General features: G+C 42.1%; 2 protein-coding genes across 2 annotated transcripts; both read right to left on the reverse strand.

The window, feature by feature from the left end:
* Positions 1-5,923: 5,923 nt before the first annotated feature.
* LOC134207424 (uncharacterized) lies at positions 5,924-10,520 on the reverse strand. Its single transcript, XM_062683151.1, has 3 exons — positions 10,481-10,520; positions 7,245-9,627; positions 5,924-6,029 (listed from the first exon to the last, which is right to left on the reverse strand). Exons 1-3 carry the CDS (start codon positions 10,518-10,520, stop codon positions 5,924-5,926), a joined length of 2,529 nt encoding a protein of 842 aa, XP_062539135.1.
* Positions 10,521-10,554: 34 nt separating this feature from the next.
* Positions 10,555-11,337, reverse strand: LOC134207425 (uncharacterized). Its single transcript, XM_062683152.1, has one exon. The coding sequence runs from the start codon at positions 11,335-11,337 to the stop codon at positions 10,555-10,557; it is 783 nt and encodes a 260-aa protein (XP_062539136.1).
* Positions 11,338-17,113: the final 5,776 nt, after the last annotated feature.

Raw genomic sequence — 17,113 nt, forward strand, 5'->3', positions numbered from 1 at the left:
TCTGACTCTTTCGTCGCGAGCACCCATAGCTACCTGATGCAAAATTTCGATCTCCTCGCGAGATCTAAAATCACAACGCGTGGCTTGCGTGCGTAGCTTCAGGATGAAGTGACTGAAAGACTCCTCGGACGTTTGTCTCAACGAGCGGAACACTTCCAATTCGACGCGCTCGTTACGCTTTCCGATAAAGAAATTGCTCAGTCGTTTCACCGCATTATCGTATTCGGGTGTCTCAATCGGCATCAAAGGGATTTTCACCGACTCTGGGTATACTTCTCCAGCCACCGGCCGCAAATTGTAGTAAATGCGTTGAAGGCCTCTACCACCCCGTTCCAGCAGTAGTATGAATTTGTCATGCTGTACTTCGATTTTTCTAAGCTCTGCAATTAGTTCAAATGCTCTGAACCATTCTTCCCATTCACGACGCAGATCAGAAGGTCCAACAGAATCGTTGAACGGCTCCAGTGGCCAATCCTTGTCAGAATCCATCTGTAATATCAAATGTGAAAACAAATTATTGATAGTCGTACTAACATTCCATCGCATTGGCCATGGTAAACTACCGGTGTCGATCGTATCGATATTTGTAAACTAGACACACAAAAGTACGGCGTATTATTTATCATATTGACAAAATTTCATTGAGAGTGTCAGGTATTCAAAACAAAAATCTAAGCACAGTTCGTTTTGTGTAGCTGTATTTGTAATCTTTTGACGAATCTTTTGCCGACGTAACTAACGAAATAAAACAAAACAGCAACACTTTTACATCCAATCTTGTGAAAACTACACTATTTCTATTTTCTTGATGGAGTTAGTCACATTTTCACGTGATAAGTTCGTTACGCTTGTTTTGAAAACACTTTAGCTTCACATTCCGTTTTTTTTTGTTTTGCACACTTTGTCGCGCTTCGGTCGTCAACCGGACTCGCGTTACATCCTCTAGGCTTGGTAGGGCTAGTTGTTGTGTTCTTCAATACATTTGGCATCTTGCTTCATTGGTCATCAACCGATGTCTGAATTGGGCGCTACGGTCATCAGCCGGTCTCGCTAATCTCAAACTAACCTCCCCACATATTTTGCATTCCAGTTATTCACGGGTAAAACATTCTCGTTTATTGAGCGCTGCGGTCTTCAACCGGTCTCGCTACACCACCAAAATTGAGAAAAGAATAATCGGAAAGAGAGCATAAGCAAATTGGAATACATATTTTCATCTTTGTTTTGGTTACTTCACACGCGCTTCGGTCTTCAGCCGGACTCGCATTTAAATGTGTTAGTGAGCGCTACGGTCTTCAACCGGACTCGCTTAGTTGAACCTCTTCACACACTGTTAACCGAACTATGTGACTGTATTTTTTTTGCAAACTATTTCACTGCTTGATTGCTCTCCACACGAACACCAACATGAAACGAAACATTATTACACATATGTGAGCACATCACTTCAGGATACAAATTCTAATAGCAGACGCCGCCATTTTCTTCAGCAGAAAAAAAATATTTCCTTCGGCAGACATCGACAAAAATGGAGAATATTTGCTTTTTCAAATTGCGCTGAAAACTCACCTTTATCATACCGGCTGTGCCAATTTGTCGAATCCGTTTCATTCACTCCGTTTGAATGCCACACTATTTTACAACCGACGCGGTCCTCACCAACGTAACCGCAGTTTTTCGTCACCGGTCTGCGCGATGGTTCGTACTCCACTGACTCGAAAACCATCCCCCACACACTCCTTACTCCCAAGTTGTGTGATTCTCTCCCTGCATTCTTTCACACACTCCTCACCATTCAGGGCTGTATTCTAAAACCTGGGTACTCTCATCATCATCATTAATATTAGACTACAACAACTAATCATCAAGTTTTATTTATTTAAATTCTCAACTCTACACCAAGGTTTCGAAAACTTTGGTTTCAAACGAAGAATATAATTTATGTTTGATACGTAAATTAATGACAATGGCGACCCCACCACAGCGCCTGCGTCAAGACGTTCATTTCGATAAATAAAATAATTTGGATCCCTTTTGATGAAAAGACCAGGTTTTAAATATGTTTCAGTTATAATGGCAATGTGCACAATATGAACTGATAGAAAGTTGAATAATTCATCTTCCTTACCCTTTAAAGAGCAGGCACTCCAATTTAAAATTTTCAAAGAATTATTTGGATCCATTAAAACTAAGTTTTGGTATTTGCTCTGAACATTGCATCAATCATGTGATGCAATTGTTCATTTAGAAAATCAAAGTCGGAAGCAGACATGCTACCTGACACCTGAGTCGTCAAAATGAACGTTATTTTCCGTTGAAGAATGAGTATGAACATCATCCATCGTTGGTAAATTTTCAGAAATGAAATTTTGCCTGCCGGCAGCGATGCTCGCATAGGTGGGCGTGTTTGAAAAATTAGAATTCGACAAACTGCTCGTTACTCGGTGAGAGGTTGGAGCAAAATTTGTTCGTTGATTGTGGTGGGTATGAATTTCTCGACCGGCGAATGATTGCGGACTTTGAGCGTTTGAAATCTGTTTACCCGGCGAATCTAGGATCGTATTGAAATTTCCCGTCATCAATTTTGAACGGGAATTCAAAACTTTTTTGCGTGAAGGGCATTCCCAGAAATTGGATTTATGATTGCCCCCACAATTGGCGCGTTTAAATTGATTGGAATCTTCTCTCACAGGACAGGCGTCTTTGGCGTGAGAGGTTCCACGACAAATCATGCATTTAGCATCCATGTGGCAATGTTTAGTTCCGTGACCCCACTTTTGGCACTTGCGGCACTGAGTGGGGTTTTGGAAATTTCCCCCGGGCCTTTTCCAAACTTTTCATATTATTTAGTTCACTTTTATTAAAGTGGACTAAATAAAATTCTTGAGAAATACCCGTTTTGGAAGTACCAGAGCGAGATTTCTTTTTCATCTTAATAACTTGGACTGGTGAAAATCCAAGTAATTGAAAAATTTCAATTTTAATCTCATCCAGTGATTTATCAAGACGACTTTGAACAATCGCCCAGTTTTGTCGTCGTATGTGAAAAATGTATGGCGCTTCTCAGTTAAGTACTGAAGAAGACGTTTGCGATCGTCAAAGGATCCCGGCAAAACGCGGTAGTCACCCTTCCTAGCAATCTGAAATGAAACCTTGATCCCCTGAAGGTTACTCAAGATTTCATTCCGAATGCCAGAAAACTCGGCAACAGATACCACAATTGGCGGAATCCGTTGTTTCTTCGCATGAATCGAATCACCTGGGCTAGAGGAATATTCGATTTTCTCAAATTCGTCATTAATCAAATCGAACTGATTGCTCAGTTCGATAAGAGAAGAATTATTTTGAATGTTCGAGTTAGAAGGAACATCTGAAGTCTCCAGCTTCCTTATATTTTTCCGCGCTTTGGCAAGACGGACTTGAAACCTTGTTTCTTAAAAGAAAGTGAAGAGTTCAGAGACTCTCCTCTTGTTTTTATTAATGCTCATTGCTGAGCGTGGAGACGTGACCTTCTAAGAGGTTTTTTTCTCAGAACGGTGTCCCTGCAGAATAACCACCGCTTGTCGGAACTTCCGCAAACGGGTCCAACGTAAAACGAAGGCACGGGTTCTTGCAAAGATCGTGACGGGATCAGTGGGTACAAATAGTGTTCAAATTAAAATAGCTTCGGGTAGTATTAAAAACTTCCTTCCGCAAAGAGAGAAAAGAACCGCACAGCACGAAAGCACGATACTGTCTGAATAGCTTTTTTTTCTTTTCTGCTTATTCAAAACCTTCTTTACCTTGCCTAGTGCTGACATTCGTTAGTTTGTACATATTGGTTATCAAGATTTTTCATTACCTCCATTTTCACCGGTGCTGCTTCCTTTTCACTTCGACCATAATTTTGTCGCTTAGGTTGTTTGGATTTCGGCCTTTCAGTCGTTACAGAAATGAGTATGCGCAATGTTTTCCGGCTTAGCATTACGTAAGCACTTAGGGGGGAGGGGGGTTGGTCAATATCTTACGCTCCATATAAATAAAAAATCTTTTGTATGAAAAAAAATCTAATAAGGGGGGAGGGGGGGTCGAAATAACCCAGAAAAATTGCTTACGTAAAGCAAAACTGCGACAGTGTACGTTATATGTGTTGATCGAGATGCAACATTTGCTGATAGATAAACAGAAATGTGTGGAACGCATCTAGTAAGGGATCGTACACTTATTACGTAAGCAATTTTTTTTTTTTTTTTTTTTTTATTTTATATGATATTACGTGATAAAGCTCGTTATCTCCTTGTGAGATCTAATTTTCTATTCTTATTAAGACATAATATAGATTTGTTGACCGTCTTTGGGCATGATAATTCATTTGCTTGCTTCATAATTGATTACTCAAACAGCACAAACCCTTCAAATAGTTCCTTATTGCTAACAAGTCTCTACGAGCAGGAGCGAGTTAGTATTAACAGGGTGCATATGAAGTAAAATACCAAAAAACAGTGGCATGAACAGTATAATTTCGGCTTCTTTTTGTTACCACAACTTTTCATAAAGTGGTCCTTAACCGATTTTTTCGCAACAGGTTGCATTCGACAGAAAGCAAATTCCAGTTGGTCACTATTGACGTTTATAACGATCGGCCATTGCGTTTGGAAGTTGTGAAGAGGATTGTACATCGAACCATATCGAATAATATAAGGTTGGTGTCTTGGCTGAATGCGAGAAAGGCAGTACAATTAACCCTCTTTTTACGGCACGTGACGTGAAACAGAAATTCAAGTAAAACTGTCATCCAAAAGTAAATCTATTAAAAGGCTTTCCTAGTCGGCTTCAACAAGTGTTTATTCCAGGTCATCCAAGAACTTCCTGGAGTCTATTCGAGTAAACAATACCTTAATATATACACACATAACGAAAGGGCTGATATTGTTTTTAAAAACTGGTTCATGATCTATATTTGATCCATAAAACCAATTTAAATAGTCTTCAATAACTTTTCAGTTTCAGGTCATACAAGAATTCCCTGAAGTATAGGCCTTAAGGACTACACGCGTAATCAAAGGGCTGTTATTTTTTCTTCAAAAATGGTTTATGTCCTATTCGATCTAGTGAACCAATTTGATATAAGTTGATAAATAGTAAAGAGTACAAGTTTGTTCGTGTTTTGTGTTGGACGCAATACGGTCGCGTGGTTATCAAAATGTCTGATTTTGATATGTGGGCGAGTATATTGAAAGTGAAACAATCAGTACTACAGTGCAGATTCGTTGGTGTTTTGTATTGGACGTAGAACGATCAGAGATTGCGTCCAGACGTGTTTGCTTCGGTAAGCAGAACGATCGGCCGGTCATCGAAATTTTGTTCTGCTTTGTGCGGTAAGCAGAACGATCGGCTGATGATCGAAAAAAAAAATTGTTCTGCCTCGTGCGTGTGTATAAATTAGTTTGAAAGTAAAAGTTTAAATCGCGTCCAGACATGTTTTCTTCAACGATCAGCCGATCACCGAAATTTTGTTCTGCTTTGTGCGGCCTTAAAAAAATATATATAAATAAACGAGTATTTCATCGATCAAACTACACGCTATACACGGCATACCGTTTACCAAAACGAACCCTGCCACACTCCCTACCCCATATATCCAACATCCCAGTGATTTCTCGTGGAAGTGCAGATGACTCGTCGGCTTCTATCAAAGCGAGTATCACGTCAACAATTTCCTACCTATTCCCTAATTGACCTGCATTCGGACACGCCCGGCGCTGGTATTGCTTATTTTTGCTCACCAGTTCTTACACATTGAAGATGATGTTAGTCCCAAACTTCATCTGTTGGTTCTCTGTGTAATTACAGCTGGCCTGGCAATAACGGAGTAGCAACCGTGGGCGGTCAATCATGCTCATGCTCATGCTCAATAAATAACTAAAGAAATCCTTATAGATTACTAAGTCGAAAAGCAGGCTAGATTCAAGTTGGAATGTAATGCTATGGAAGAAGTAGCTTGTGATTCACTGACGAGATTGACTGATGCACCGAAACCGATTGCTAAACTGTTAGCAAGTAAGTGAATAATACATAAATATTTTAACACACTAGAGCTGGCTTTCATGGGTCGGAGATGTGGGCCGCGAATATTGAAAAACGTCAAGACAATAAATGAATAAACCGCGTAAATCCCGAAATTTGAGTGAAAAAAATCGCAAAAAAAGCAATTTGTGTTTAAAATACCGCGTAAAAAACGACTTTATTGTATATACATCGGGTATGAAGCGTTGACTCTTCCTTGATCGAATGCTTCAAGAAAATCAAAAATCCATCGAGAAACGGCTGAGATATTAATGATCAAAGTCTATCATTTTTTCGTGACTTTTTTCGATTTTTCTGCAATTGTAAACTGTACCCCAATATAGAAAAGACAGACGTAGTTCTACGTCAAAACGCATCCGCTTTAGAAATAAAATGTGACACGAAAAGCGCGCGATAGCTGATGCTCAGGAATGCATGAATCGAAACGATGTGTGGAGATTCTACGAGACTTTCACTTGGACGCAGAGCAAAACTGCGACAGTGTACGTTATATGTGTTGATCGAGATGCAACATTTGCTGATAGATAAACAGAAATGTGTGGAACGCATCTAGTAAGGGATCGTACACTTATTACGTAAGCAATTTTTTTTTTTTTTTTATTACTTTATTAACGTGATTAAGCATATGCGGTATTTCGAAAAATTTCGTTTCAGGTGGTTCGAAACGAAATTCCGCGGAATTTCGCGGAATTTAAGCATGGCGAAATCAGATTTCTTGATTTCGTTTCGTTTCGTAAAAAGTCAAAAATTTCGCTAGAAAAAACTAGCTTCTAACGAAATTTAACGGAATTCCGCGGAATTTCGAAACAAATTTAAACTAATCCATACTTTATATTATAAAAAATTTTGGCTGCGCCGCTGAACAAAATCGTTAAGTTGATATCAAAATTTAGGTTATACAGTTTTTCCTATTAACGCTTACTATATAACCCCATTCTTAGTCGACATTCTTCTATAAAACGTCTTAAGTGTTTCCATGATTTCAATTTTGTGATATTTTTCTACTATTTGCATAAGATGAATGCGGAATCGATCGTATTGTTGCTGGTCATGGGACCGCAGCTAGTCCGGGAGAACGCGAAGTGAAAAAATCTACCTCGGGTAGCAAAAACTTGTTTAACCAGTGTGCAATCGATCGTGTGATAAGTGATAAAACTAATGTCTGCATCGAAGAGCACCTCTCGTCAACCGTGTTGTTGCGCAAAGCCGTGTATGCGTTTTGGATGTTGTTGTTATTGCGAGCTTCTTCAAATACTGGGCAGGTGTTGAACAGGTGCTGGATTGTCATTCTGCATTGGCAGATTTCGCATTGCCGATGGTAATTGTCAGACCCCAGGACGTGGGTGATGTTCGTATGTCCTGTGCGGAGCCTAGACAATACCACCTGCTCTCGTCGGTTGTGTTGGTCTTCACCAGGGAGGGTGGTGCTCTTAAGCATCCGGCAGAACGATTTCACTTTATGCCACTCCGTGGCCCATGCTGCTGCGATCTGCTGCTTAATCCACAGCTTTGCGTCTGCTGCGGGGACGACGTTGTTCAGCAGTTGGCTGCTCCGACCGATGTTGGCTAGAAGATCCGCATTCTCGTTTCCGGCTATCCCGGAGTGTCCGGGGACCCACATCAGGCTGATGTTTTCGTTTAGTGCCATCTGGATCGCTTGGATGTACGGGTGCCGGTTTGATTCAGCGGCCAGTGCCGCGAGAGCACTTGCGGAATCGGTGATTATGACCGTAGGACCTTGGCTAGGGAGGATGGCTGCCTTGAAAATCGCGGCAGCTTCTGCGGAAAATACCGAACAGATGTTTGGTAATCGGTACGATGCCGAAGTACAGTCACCGGTTTCGATGCCAATGCCCACTTTCCCTTCTGCCTTCGAGCCGTCAGTGTACCGGATGGTGTACGATGAATATTTGTCTTCTATTCGTTGATTGAAGAGGGCTTGGGCTTGGGCGCGGTTGGGTCCTTTCCTCAGCTGCGCTTTTAGGGAGAGATCGATCTTTGGTCTTGCTTCGCTCCATGGCCTTGCCCCTAGGCGGTGCAGTCCGGCGATTTTTGGGAGGCGCTGTTGGCACTGTTTCAGGAGTGCATCGTTCGCCCGGGCTAGAATACTGCAGGAATCATCGGTTGTTCTCGTTTTTTCCAGGTATCCGACGGTTCTGGTACACAGTGCTGACGTGGCCTTGTACCGGAATGGCAGTACACCAGCCTCGGCGCATGCCGCGTCCGCCGGCGTGGAAGGTAACAACCCGGAGATGTACGGGATAGACCGGTTGAATACCGGGGCAAGGTTTTTGATCAGCTCCGGCAGGTTACACGACGTCATCTCGATGCCGTATACGAGCCTACTGGTTATGACCGCATCTGCTACTCTAATCCTGGTTGCCCGATCGCTTCTCGTTCGCTTCCTGGAGATAAGCTTCATCATGTTGAGCCTGGATCTACAGGCGTTCCGGGTGGCTTGAAAGTGCTGCTTGAAAGTTAGTCGGCGGTCAATGGTGACACCGATTAGCTTCGCGCTGTTCTTGACTGGGATGGTGTTACCGCCGGTTGTGATGGCTTCGCTTGGGAGCCGATGAAGCGATTCGCAGATGTGGATTCTAGCGCATTTATCCGCCGCTATTCGGTAGCCGGAGTTCTGGGCCCACAGTGCGACCTTTTTGACCGCCGCTTGCGCCTTACGCCTGAGTGCCTTTAGCCGTTTGCCAACAGCTATTAGCACGATATCATCCGCGTACACGACGATGAAGATTTCTTTCGGGAGATCTGCAAATACGCCCTCCATGGCCACCAAAAACAGGGTGACCGCGATGACAGATCCTTGGGGGACCCCGGTTTCTTCCTTTACTGCCTTCGACGATGTTGCTCCGAGTTGAACCCGGAATGAGCGGTCTAGCAGATAGTTTTTCACGAAGAGGAGAAGATTGCCGGAGATCCCCCAAAGAGCCAGCCTCTTGAGTATACCGGGGGTCCACGTCCTGTTGTACGCCTTTGATAGGTCGAGGGAAATTACTTCAGCATGCTTACCCTTGTTGCTGTTCAGGATCTCCGCTAGGGCCGCAAGGTAGGTACTGGTGCCTCGCCCCGCCCTGAAGGCATGCTGTCGGTTGTCGAGTTTCCCGGCGCTTTCCAGGAGGTCGATCAGCCGTCTATTCACCATGCGCTCCATTATCTTCGATCCAACATTCGCCAGAGCAATGGGCCGATATCCTGACGCTTCGTTCGATGGGCCGTTATTCTTCGGGACCGGGACTACGAGGGTTGATTTCCACTCGGTGGGGAAAGTGCCATTAGTCCACTCTTGGTTGATGGAGTCCAGGAGGGCGATTTTTCCGATTAGGGGAAGGTTTTTGTACATGGCGTACCCGAGTCCATCGGGGCCCGCCGATTTGCCTTTTCCCTTCCTTAGAGCATGCTCCAGCTCAGGCAACGAGAAGAGCTGGTTGTATGACTCTCCGTTGTTCGTCGGTACCTTGAATTTCCGGATTTCCGTTGCTGGGTCGCCGTGTTTTCTTCGGAATTGGTCCGGGTACTCCCGGTAGGAGCACTGCTGGCCGAAATAGTCTTTTTTTTTTTTTTTTTTTTAATTCTTTATTCAAGTGTTTTTTTAATTTTAAAATTAAGTTCAACACTAGCTGAAAGGGAACTTGAGGAGTTCCCTTTGCGGCCCAACCTTGGGTCCCGCCGATGGCAGTATAGCAGAGCTATGTTGAGAGGAGGGCCGGCCAGTGAGGCCGCCCTGCGTGCCAACCAAGGGCATCGCCAGTTGGTGTATTGATTTTTCTAAATTAATTCTAACACTTTAAAAGATTAACGTAAAAATACAGTGGAAAATACAAGAAACACAGTTAAAAACAATTAGGAATTAAAATGGGGAAACACTACATAAAACAAGTTAAAAACGGGTGTTCCGATGTGCCTGGGTCTTAGGTGTAGGCCAGATCTGTGAGAGTTGGCGTTTGCTCTGCATTCCTACGAGTCCTGTAGTCCAGGGATTTCTGCTGGGGGATCCTGTTGAAGTTTAGCAGTCTCAAGATGTCCTGCTGCGGTTTTGCTATGCGCTGTTCTCCGGTGGTGGCTTTGCTTCCGAGGGACTGAAGTGATGGTGAGGCCCTAATCCAATGACCTCCTCGTCTAAATTGCCAATTTTACACAGAAAACCTTTTAATTTTTCGACCTTTCTTACGTTTAAAGGTTCAGAACGCCACCTAGTGGTTGCGGCGATATTCGGAATCCGAAAAATTCGGAGGGAGCCTGAAACAATGCTCGATGATTTTTTATCAAGATCCTTCGGTGAAGGAAGAGAAAAATTCGATTGCGGATTGGCATATGGTTTGACGAGGTATGGCTGTGGAGGTGGTAGGTCGATGCCCCCTCAGCCGAGTCGGAGTGGTGCTCGCTGGGGGGTGGGACTTACATTTAGGAAATGCCCGTTCGCCTGATGTGGAGGGCCTCATTCCCGACGCCTGACGCTATGAAGCTGTCAGGGTCCTAAACTTCGTAAAAAAGTTGGGCGTCCTTCAGGAAGCAGAAGATGGCCGCCATGGCAGCTTCATCATCCGCCAGTGCGTCCCTGATACTCCCCGGTATGCCGTATAGACTTCGGGGGTAGTCATATTTGGGACACCGACAGATGAAGTGCTCCACGCTATTTTCGGTGTCGCAGAGATCACAACGGGACCGGAAAGGGCCCCCACCTCCAAAATTGTGGGAGACCCTTGTGTGACCGGTCCGGAGCCTCGAGATAACCTGCTGCTCTTTCTGGGTGGCTGGGTCTTTCCAGGAGATGGTGTTTCCCTTGATTTTTCTGAGAAAGAGCCCCGTGTTGTCGTTCCATATTCGAGCCCAGTCCTGGCCGACGACGCTCTTGGTCCATTTCTTGACGTCGGCCAGTGGGACGGAACGGGTATATTGTGGACCTTCGTGACCGATGCTCGCCAGGGCGTCGGCCTCAGTATTCCCCCTAATGCCACAATGTCCGGGGATCCAGGCAAAGGTGGTGCCGGGAATCATTCCAGCTAGTGTTCCCTGGATCCAGGGATGCTTGGGGGTTTCGCTTTGAAGGGCAGAAACCACGCTCGCAGAGTCCGTAAGGACCACAATCGGTTTGTCCGCTGGGTAAGTAGCCGCAATGAAGACGGCGACAGCTTCAGCGGAAAAAATGTTGCATGGCCGTGGCAGACTTTCCGACATGGTTAGGTTGGGTCCATGGACTCCGAAGCCGACTCCTCGGCTAGATACGGAACCGTCGGTGTAGCGGATCTCACAGTTCATATACAGGTGTGCTCGACTTGCGGTTAGCGGTAGTATGGGTCTGTGAAATTCAATCTGAAATATGTACATATCTTTGTGCATTTTAGAAAGGTGCATAGGATTCTTCTAGTGAGCAAATTTATGCTATTGCTATATATGTAGACGAAGAATAAGAAGGAATAAAATTTGGCAGAAACGCCCTTTTCAAATGTTGATCTAGTAATATCAATTCTGGCAGATGTGGATACTTAATTAAGTATCCCACTTAAAAAAAATTAATCCAAGCATCCTTTTTCAAATTTTGACTAAGTCAATACTGTAAAACCACGCTGACAAGACAATATGAAGCAAGCTTCAGCATAATTACATAATTCTTAGGTGAACTAAGGTCTTAAACGAAATTTGAATCTGTATATAAAAAATCCCACAATTTCTTTATTTTTTTATATTTACTGAGCATGAGCATAATTGACCGTCCACGGTTGCTACTCCGTTATTGCCAGGTCAGCTGTAATTACACAGAGAACCAACAGATGAAGTTTGGGACTAACATCATCTTCAATGTGTAAGAACTGGTGACCCAAAAATAAGCAATACCAGCGCCGGCCGTGTCCGAATGCAGGTCAATTAAGGAATGGGTAGGAAAATGTTGACACGATACTCGCTTTGATAGAAGCCGACGAACACTTCCACGAGAAATCACTGGGATGTTGGATATATGGGGTAGGTGTGTAGTTTGATCAATTCAAAACATAATCGAACGAACACTAATTATTTTAATTACCGACCGCACTAAGCAGAACAAAATTGTCGATGACCAGCCGATCTCTCTGCTAACCGCACAAAGCAGAACAACATTTTCGATGACCGGCCGATCGTTCTGCTTACTGACGCGAGCTGAATCTTCACTATTGACTCACCCGTCTTTATTTTTATATACTTACTGATATAAAACTGATATAAAATTGATCAGATTTGGGAGCACACGCTCCACGATGAATTCCTTTGAAAGTGGCACAAATGCTGGGGTATTGCCTTATCGCCTATGGTATATGCGGCGAGAATGTGACGATTTATCATAGATTGCCTCTTCAGTTATTATAACTTTTTTGGTCGCAAAACAGTTATTCGACTTCGAAAAAGTGGAATCAGAATTGCGTACATAATGTAAAACCAATTCAATAAAAATTCCGCGGAAAAAAAAATCAAAATTTCGTTTCGTTTCGAAAAATTTCGAATTAAATGAACCTTGATTTCGTATCGTTTCGAAGTCTCGAAAGAAATCTATATTTCGTTTCGTTTCGATCCGAATCAACATAAACATTTTAAATTTCGTTTCGTTTCGTTTCGTTAGGAAAAAGTGTGTTATCGCATACCCTTAAACGTGATAAAGTAATAAAAAAAAAAAAAAAAAAAAAAAAAAAAAAAAAAAAATTGCTTACGTAATAAGTGTACGATCCCTTACTAGATGCGTTCCACACATTTCTGTTTATCTATCAGCAAATGTTGCATCTCGATCAACACATATAACGTACACTGTCGCAGTTTTGCTCTGCGTCCAAGTGAAAGTCTCGTAGAATCTCCACACATCGTTTCGATTCATGCATTCCTGAGCATCAGCTATCGCGCGCTTTTCGTGTCACATTTTATTTCTAAAGCGGATGCGTTTTGACGTAGAACTACGTCTGTCTTTTCTATATTGGGGTACAGTTTACAATTGCAGAAAAAATCGAAAAAAGTCACGAAAAAATGATAGACTTTGATCATTAATATCTCAGCCGTTTCTCGATGGATTTTTGATTTTCTTGAAGCATTCGATCAAGGAAGAGTCAACGCTTCATACCCGATGTATATACAATAAAGTCGTTTTTTACGCGGTATTTTAAACACAAATTGCTTTTTTTGCGATTTTTTTCACTCAAATTTCGGGATTTACGCGGTTTATTCATTTATTGTCTTGACGTTTTTCAATATTCGCGGCCCACATCTCCGACCCATGAAAGCCAGCTCTAGTGTGTTAAAATATTTATGTATTATTCACTTACTTGCTAACAGTTTAGCAATCGGTTTCGGTGCATCAGTCAATCTCGTCAGTGAATCACAAGCTACTTCTTCCATAGCATTACATTCCAACTTGAATCTAGCCTGCTTTTCGACTTAGTAATCTATAAGGATTTCTTTAGTTATTTATTGAGCATGAGCATGAGCATGATTGACCGCCCACGGTTGCTACTCCGTTATTGCCAGGCCAGCTGTAATTACACAGAGAACCAACAGATGAAGTTTGGGACTAACATCATCTTCAATGTGTAAGAACTGGTGAGCAAAAATAAGCAATACCAGCGCCGGGCGTGTCCGAATGCAGGTCAATTAGGGAATAGGTAGGAAATTGTTGACGTGATACTCGCTTTGATAGAAGCCGACGAGTCATCTGCACTTCCACGAGAAATCACTGGGATGTTGGATATATGGGGTAGGGAGTGTGGCAGGGTTCGTTTTGGTAAACGGTATGCCGTGTATAGCGTGTAGTTTGATCGATGAAATACTCGTTTATTTATATATATTTTTTTAAGGCCGCACAAAGCAGAACAAAATTTCGGTGATCGGCTGATCGTTGAAGAAAACATGTCTGGACGCGATTTAAACTTTTACTTTCAAACTAATTTATACACACGCACGAGGCAGAACAATTTTTTTTCGATCATCAGCCGATCGTTCTGCTTACCGCACAAAGCAGAACAAAATTTCGATGACCGGCCGATCGTTCTGCTTACCGAAGCAAACACGTCTGGACGCAATCTCTGATCGTTCTACGTCCAATACAAAACACCAACGAATCTGCACTGTAGTACTGATTGTTTCACTTTCAATATACTCGCCCACATATCAAAATCAGACATTTTGATAACCACGCGACCGTATTGCGTCCAACACAAAACACGAACAAACTTGTACTCTTTACTATTTATCAACTTATATCAAATTGGTTCACTAGATCGAATAGGACATAAACCATTTTTGAAGAAAAAATAACAGCCCTTTGATTACGCGTGTAGTCCTTAAGGCCTATACTTCAGGGAATTCTTGTATGACCTGAAACTGAAAAGTTATTGAAGACTATTTAAATTGGTTTTATGGATCAAATATAGATCATGAACCAGTTTTTAAAAACAATATCAGCCCTTTCGTTATGTGTGTGTATATATTAAGGTATTGTTTACTCGAATAGACTCCAGGAAGTTCTTGGATGACCTGGAATAAACACTTGTTGAAGCCGACTAGGAAAGCCTTTTAATAGATTTACTTTTGGATGACAGTTTTACTTGAATTTCTGTTTCACGTCACGTGCCGTAAAAAGAGGGTTAATTGTACTGCCTTTCTCGCATTCAGCCAAGACACCAACCTTATATTATTCGATATGGTTCGATGTACAATCCTCTTCACAACTTCCAAACGCAATGGCCGATCGTTATAAACGTCAATAGTGACCAACTGGAATTTGCTTTCTGTCGAATGCAACCTGTTGCGAAAAAATCGGTTAAGGACCACTTTATGAAAAGTTGTGGTAACAAAAAGAAGCCGAAATTATACTGTTCATGCCACTGTTTTTGGTATTTTACTTCATATGCACCCCAAGTTAATACTAACTCGCTCCTGCTCGTAGAGACTTGTTAGCAATAAGGAACTATTTGAAGGGTTTGTGCTGTTTGAGTAATCAATTATGAAGCAAGCAAATGAATTATCATGCCCAAAGACGGTCAACAAATCTATATTATGTCTTAATAAGAATAGAAAATTAGATCTCACAAGGAGATAACGAGCTTTATCACGTAATATCATATAAAATAAAAATAAAATTTGTAATCTTAGACTCCAAGAAACTCTTTATAAAGTGGTAAACCTGAATGGGCTATAAGGATATCCAAAATATCTATATTTACTATTATACCCACCAGATAAGTTCAGAATGGCAAAAAAGCGCAGTGTGAGGAATGATGCTCGAGAAAAACAAAACAATCAAATTAAATGACGTTCCACTTGATTTGTCAAATGAGCGCATATCGGTTCCCTCATTCAAAGAGAAAACTCAAGCAGTCGTAACAGCATAATATGCAGAAAAGGTATCGAGCTAAATTCAGAATTTGAATTATGGTTGAATTATTAATACCTGACCCTCCAGTGTCTAGTCTAGTCTTAGCACATGCACAGCCAGTATTGAAAAGCATCTTGGAAATGTCGGTTGTATTTCCGAGCATTTTCTTGTCAGCATTAATATTTGCAGCATATTACAAATACGACAGAAATTTTTAAATGGCCAGGCCCACCGTGCAGGCTTGAAATTGGGAGATAATTCATAACTCACCGGTAATCAGATTATTCAGTAATGAATAACATGATCAACGAAGTGTTGAATTCACGAAAGGAAGAAACGGGGACAGCCGTACCAACCGTTTCACATTCAGGGGTTATATGATTAGGTAACGTTGGGAGGGACATTGCTAAGAAAATTCATGACCCTCCTTGCTGATTCAACTTCCAGGGATGGGACATAGGTATTGGATTTCTTTAGTTATTTATTGAAAGTTTTCTATGCCCGCCTTCACATTAGTATGTATCTTGTGTGGCAAAGTCAATGGATACACTATGCCCAGGGTGTCGAGAATGTTTCCCACACGAAGACATCCTACATCGGATCAAGAATCGATCTCACCATCTCCGGGTTTTGCGCCTTTGTTCGCAAGGCTAACTGGAAACCTCAAGCCAGCATAGACGTCAAATTATTGCAACTTGCAAGGAAATATTTCTGATAACTTACACGCGCGTTTTCTCTCGAAAGCTTGGGGGCGTTTGACGACAGCTTCTCGCTTACGTCTATTGATGCCAGTGTGGTAAACGCGGCCGAACTAGCACTGAAAAAGGATGCCAGTCCGCGGTGGCTGTGATATAAATTAGCCTGAACTCGTCTATGGTTCTTCTAAGACTGGGTATTTTCGCCTACTGTGCAGGCCAACGTCTGCCGGGTCGACTAGTATTATTATAAAAATAACTTAACCTTAACTTACCCTCAAGTAGATAGCAATCGTTCTCTTTGCTTTCTGATTTCCATATTTCTTCGCACGCAGGATCAACTGCCTGACGTTGGCGCGACAGTAATAATAATGTATTGCATCATCTTGAAAAAAAAAACCCAGATTAATCCACCTAGCGGTGATGGTGCCTTTCTCGACCTTCGTAAAATGTGTTTGCTTGAAAGTAGATGAGCTAGTAGCTAGGATTAAAAAAGAAAAACTTCTTTGTCCGTTTTATGAAAATCGGTTTATTTCGAGCAAAGATATTGCAGATCCAGTTGAAAACGCGAGATCTCGGTTCAATTTTCAACTTGATCTACAATATGCTAATAAGAATTTCTACAATTTTTTTCCTTTTCCAATCTTTTTGATGTACATACCCCTGTTTTATGTTACCCAGTTATATATATTATAAGGATGTTTGGACGTTTGTTAAACTGAAGCTCTGACTATACAAAAAGAAAACGAAAATGTCATTCCCATCAAGCGAGCGGAGGGCAATATTTGTTATGATATAAATCTCATGACCGTCCTTCTGCCAAACTCCCGTATGAAGAGGGAGGGAAGTGTATCAGTGTGGAAGCATCCGATAGTTCGTTTTCGGAGAGAAATTATAGCCTTTCGGTACAACTTTGTAGCACAAGAAAGGCAAAAAGTATTTTGGCCATAATATCTAAGGTAATGGTCCAAGCTGGCCAATTTTCAATAGAAAATAATAGAATAGGATT

The sequence above is a fragment of the Armigeres subalbatus genome, chromosome 1, assembly GCF_024139115.2.
Source record: "Armigeres subalbatus isolate Guangzhou_Male chromosome 1, GZ_Asu_2, whole genome shotgun sequence".
Taxonomy (NCBI): domain Eukaryota; kingdom Metazoa; phylum Arthropoda; class Insecta; order Diptera; family Culicidae; genus Armigeres; species Armigeres subalbatus.